Raw genomic sequence first — 5,941 nt, 5'->3', positions numbered from 1 at the left:
GGACGAAAGCTTGCCACTCCTTTCCAATGATCACTTAAATCTCCCACAAGAACCTGGCTTGCCAGCAGAGACAAGAAAATTGATCAACGAGCAGAATGACAATCTAGCACCATCAAGGGATTAAGTCCTTCAGCAAACCATCTCAAATGAATTTCAGCGAGTGTTACAATGGCGCACCTCATCTCTCGACTTATTTCCAGAGAGGTTTGATACAATGAGTGAAGAGAAGTTTGCTCTTGAGCGGCTTGGTACTCAAAATGTTTATGATGCCACACGAATCGAAACCATCAATCGGGTTTACTCGTACATATTGAAGAACCGCAGTATTGCGAAAAGAAAAGCCCCGATCAGTTTCGATATCAAGAAGCCCCCACTTGATCCAGCGTTTAAAGCCAAAATGAAGGAAGTCAGAGCAGCAATGAGGTTGTCTAAGATCAAGACTGAGCCTGAAAAGCTGCATCAAAATGATCTCGAATATAGCATAAGCAAGACGGAAGAAGATGGGCTTAGTGTTGAACCTGCTGACAAGGAAGAAGGAAACGATGATGAAGATCCCATGAAAGATGACAGGGAAAATAATAATGAAGGAGATAATGAACAAGCTAAAGAAGAAGAAGATGATGATGATGAAGACCACATGAAAGATGACAGGGAAGATGAGAATGAAGAAGACAATGATGAACAAAATAATGATGAAGGAGATAGTGATGAAGATGGTGATGACAAAGATGATCCTGATAATGGCGGCACTATTGTTGCCCACGCCACCACCATGGAATCTGAAGGAGACTCCGAGCCACATGATGATCAACACGAAACACCACATAGCGCTCATGACGATCACTCAGATAAAAAGGAAGACTCGAGTCTGAGATCAGCTAATGACGACAACACGGACGCGTCACTTAGTGCGAGACATGACGACTCTAGTCGAAAAGAAAAAGGTGTTCAAACCTCATGAACGATCAAGATAAGACAATCTAAAGCAAGAACCACAATGTTGTTCTTAACAAATCTGGACGAAGAGATTAAACTACGTTGCAAATGGCTAAAATCCAACCAAAAGCATAACAATCAAAAGCTCACGGACTTGTCCGTGAACATGAATCTCGTTTTGGAAAAATTATCATCTATGCAAGCAAGTCATGCGACTGATGGACCAAGTCAGCAAACTCAGTTGCTGGAAAAGATTGTCAAGGAACAACACTCTCCCAAAACATCAAACTTTGCTCTAAAAGAGAGAGTTGATCTTTCATGCACGAAAATTGACATAGTTCACGACAACTTATTCACAATGGTGGACTATCAACACCAGATCTTGAATTATGTCAAGGAGCTAACTATCACCGTCAACAAGCTCTCGAAGCCCTCCGACCCAGCCTCCGATGATGCCAAAAAAAGGGGGAAAAGAACAGTAAGAAAGATGATGATTATGAAGAAGAAAGAAGAGGAGAAGGTTTTGAAAATAGACAAAGTGAAAGAAGAGAAGAGATGATACAAGAACACAAAGGACTACACCTCCTGCCTCCAAATCAAATCTTGCCCCCAAATCAAATCACCCACCTTCTTCAAGATCTCGTCATCATTCCTTAAGACCTTGTCAGTCTTATGGCTCCAATTCCGCTTATCCATTTCATTGACTAACTTAGAGAGAAAATAAGAACCTTCATCAAAAGTTGATGCGCAACAGATATGTAACAATGGACGCAGCAGGAAACTTCCTTCAGTATAGGGAATATGAAGAAGGAAGTGGAAAAAGATTTGAAGGCTACAACATGCCTACATGGCTGAAGAAAAGAGATAATTCAACAAGACAAGAGTATCAAAGAAAGAAGAATGAGGAAATAAAGAGAGCAAATGTTAAACTTCGTCTTAAACAAGAAGAGGTCAGGAAAGAGAAAGAACAAGAACTAACTCACTTTCAAGAGACTCAAGAAAAGATAAAAGATGTTACATGAGTTGGAAAAGATGCTGATCTAGGCACCAAGCATAATGTCGTGTTTAAAATTCATGAAGAATCTGGCAAGAGTAACGTAGAAGGGATGAACTCAATTGAACTTGTGATGTGGTGGAATCTCAACATCATTCCAGGACAAAATGTACTTGAGGCTTATTACAACTACATGACCTACAACTTGTCAGAAAAATATGCAAAATTGGCTCGATCCAACCCCGTCCGAATCTTCAGAAAGTTAATCAACGATGACTTAGATATCCAGAAAATGCTCAGGGATTAGAAGGCTCGAGATGACAAAGAAAGAAAGGAAGCAGATCTGCAAAAGCAAAAACTTTTGAACATGTAATTGTGTTACTTCTTTTTGTAACCAAATGATCATCATGAATGAAATTTCATTTTGCAGGTTTTGTTATGTTTCATTTGAATTTGTTTACATGGACCACTCTTGTAAACTCTACATTTAGGCTGTTTTGGAATGAAAATCCTTTGAAGGATGTTTTTCACCCTTATAGCAAGAGTGTAGGTTTTGGCATCATCAAAAAGGGGGAAATTGTTAGGAACAAGTGTACATAGATTTTGATGATACCAATCTTGCTAGGATTGTAGACCCATCTTTTTTGTTTTATCTTAGAACTTTCGTGTTAAACGAAAGCTGTTGCAACTTACTATATGATTCGTACTATGTGGTACACGAATCCGAGTTGTGATTAGTTTGTTAGGTCAACTTGAAGACTTGAAGATAAAGAGAAGGATGAGAGAATAATTTAGACCGAAAGATGGAAGGGTCTAACTCTCGTATGATCATCAAATGATAAGGAAGATCATTTGACTGAAAGAAAGGACGGAAGATAAGGTTAATCTTTCGTGTAACCTTTTCGAGACAACAACCCTAAGTCAGACTTGAATAGACAACTATGATTAAGTGAAACAAAAAGAATGTTGTCTATGTATCGCAGCTGGGAAATCATCCTAGACAAAAGGAGTCTTAGGAATGATACTCACAAAAACCAAGGAGCATTAAATGATTGGTACTTCATGTCATCGAAAAAGGACAAAAAGCCATGTTTTTTTATACCAACAGCTACACAGTATAGTCGCAATACATGCTCCATGCCCAGTTGTTAATACACGTTGGTTAATAGGTTTGAAATTTCATCTCCCTCCAACGGGTGAATTTTTCCACACCTATAAATACCTCTCTTCACCATTGAAGAAGGTGCTGGTTGTTCAACTGATTTAATCTTAAGAAAAGCTCTTCATACAAGTCCATCCAAAAGTTTTTCATAACCACCGTGTTTGAGTTGTGAAGTTTTCAAAGAAGCTCATCCAGATTTCATACTTCACAACCTGAAGAAGTCCTGCATTTTTACGTGAAGATTCATCCATTCATCAAGTCAAGACTTCAAGCTGTTGGAGAAATACATTATCAACTTCCAACACTCAACTCTGAAGAAGAAGTTGATAGAGGCGGTGTAACACCCAAAAATTTTTCAACTTTTAAGACTTTTATAATAAAGGTAAATCCTCATAGAATTCCAAAACATAACATAAGAGTACGGGGTGCTATGCCACACCTAAGCCAGAGGACTTAGGTGCACAGGCTACTAACTAAAATCCTCAATAATGTCAATACATAAGCATGGCACGCAGGCCGAAAGGGGAACTATCTATTCTATGCTTCAGATCTCTAGCGCGCTCCAGTGTCTACTCATCTGTGCCTGAAAGCCAAATATATCTGTTCAGCGAGAGATGCTGGTAACCCACTCCAACGCGTTGAAATACATTACATATAAATATATATAGATATAGGAAAAACCATTTTGAATCATGAAGATATATCCTAGGAACTCTAGCTTTAAAACCGGGAATAGACTCGACAGATAAGGATAAGCACATCAAATAACAATAAGCAGTTTAAATAGAGGTAACATCATAAGGAATGCACAACTCAGGTCACTTCTCAATTCCAAACACATCATCACCCAATCATCATTCATGTCACATCATCATTGAATCATCATCAAATCACCACTCAAATCACCACATCATTCATATCACAACATCATCGAATCACCACTCATATCACATCTTCATTGATGGCGCCACGGGACCAATCGCATGCCCCGAACATGAGGGTCAATGCATATAGCATTAACACGGCCCCGCAGCACCCTACCTCAATACCGCGGTACGAGGGGAGTTGATCGCAACCAACCCTTTGAGAACCGTTGACGAACTCAACGTCGGACCACGATCCTACACACCACTGACGCACCCAGTCGGTGGACCGCGATCCCCTTTTCAAGGGGGGACTTACGACCCTACACACCGCCGATGGGTACGCCGGTGGACCATAGCGGATCAAGCCCGATACACCGCGGAGCTATACTCAGTCGGTGGGCGAAGATCCTCGGAGACTATGGCCCTACACACCATCGTCCCATCGCTCGGTGGGTCGCAGCCAGCCGTAGCCCTACACACCGTCCTGGCGCGTTCAGGTCCGGTGGGTCATAGCACCGAGGCCCATGTGGACCGCAGCCAAAGAAGTGAATCACTGACCGCAGCCAGGAGAATGAACCGCTGCTCATAAGTAATCATCAGTGGACCACAGCCCTATATAATATTTATATACCTGACCGATCGCAACCGGCCTGGTTAACAGCTAGTATGGTTCTCAACCCATCCAACTGCCCGTATAGCCAACTTGAACCAAATTGGGGAATCATGCATCACATACACATTAGAGCACATAGTAGCACATTAGGAAGGGGAGACATATAATTAAGCTTACGTGTGATCATTCACATACTAAGAATCGTCCTAAGGGGTTCATACGACTTCCACCTAGGTCAACGGGCTACCAATTCAACTAGCATGCAATTCCTAAGATTCACCTATCCTACGAACGGCACCCGAAACATCAAACTAGACATAGGCACGATAAACGGGGTCCGTTGGGACGCCACGGGGAATGGAGGACATCAAACGGGGAAGCCGGGGACCCGAGGTGGGTCACGAATCAGCGGGTGGCCGGTGGGTGAGGGATCACCCGCCGGCTACCCGCCGGAGATCACTGCCCGGCAGCGGGTTGCCGGCGGGCGGACGCCTGCCCGCTGCCCGGCGGTGATCTTCGGGCAGCGGGTAGGTGGCGGGTACCCCTACCCCCACCTACCCCCCACTGATTCATTCATCAATATTTCGCCCCGAGAACCTTTGTGGAACCCGAAACCATGCTTAGATACTTTTAAACGCAATTAACGACACCACGTAGTCAAATAACGGATCAAAAGCAAGGATCACATACGTCTTATCCTATCACGACTTCTAAATATAAACAACACCCGAACATGCGAATTCCCACCCAAATATAAATCAAGAACATCACAATATAACTTCCCAATCCAACCTAGGGCTCAAATCCCACCCAAATCATCAAGAACATATTCCATCTTTAACATCAAGAAATATCAAGATTCGGCAAGAATCATCATATCAAAATCAAGAACTCCTTTTCAACATCAAGATCATCAAGATCATCAAGAAAGTATATAAATCTTCCCATCAATCACCAAGATCATAAAACACATTAAGCACATTAAGCATTAAACTGACGCACTTTAAGTACACAACACGCATATTAAGCACACAAATAAAACACCTGAAGAATACAAACCCACGCACTTTAAGCACAAAACTCACGCACTTTAAGCACAAACCTCACGCACCTTAAGCACAAAATTCACACACCTTAAGCAAAAAATTCACGCACCTTAATCACAAAAACACACGTACCTTAAGTACAAAACTCACGCACCTTAATCACAATACTCACGCACCTTAAGCACACAAAACTCATGCACATTAAGTGTAACACCCCGTGTTACGATCCCTAAAACTAATTAAATCATTTAATTAATCACATAAGAGAAAGAATTAAATCACAACAATTAATTAGGGAGGCCCACCATAGTCCATGGGCCCTTA

General features: G+C 41.8%; 1 protein-coding gene across 1 annotated transcript; it reads left to right on the top strand.

Moving 5' to 3' along the window:
* The first annotated feature begins 214 nt into the window (after positions 1-214).
* LOC109154929 (glutamic acid-rich protein-like) lies at positions 215-961 on the top strand. Its single transcript, XM_019302666.1, has one exon. The coding sequence runs from the start codon at positions 215-217 to the stop codon at positions 959-961; it is 747 nt and encodes a 248-aa protein (XP_019158211.1).
* The last annotated feature ends 4,980 nt before the right edge of the window (positions 962-5,941 follow it).

The sequence above is a fragment of the Ipomoea nil genome, unplaced genomic scaffold, assembly GCF_001879475.1.
Source record: "Ipomoea nil cultivar Tokyo-kokei standard unplaced genomic scaffold, Asagao_1.1 scaffold2662, whole genome shotgun sequence".
Lineage (NCBI taxonomy): Eukaryota > Viridiplantae > Streptophyta > Magnoliopsida > Solanales > Convolvulaceae > Ipomoea > Ipomoea nil.
The sequence above is the reverse complement of the archived record's forward strand: the minus strand, read 5'-3'. Positions and strand labels throughout refer to the sequence as shown.

Coding starts and splice junctions, on each gene's coding strand:
- LOC109154929 (XM_019302666.1), top strand. CDS start 215: ATGAGTGAAGAGAAGTTTGCTCTTGAGCGGCTTGGTACTCAAAATGTT.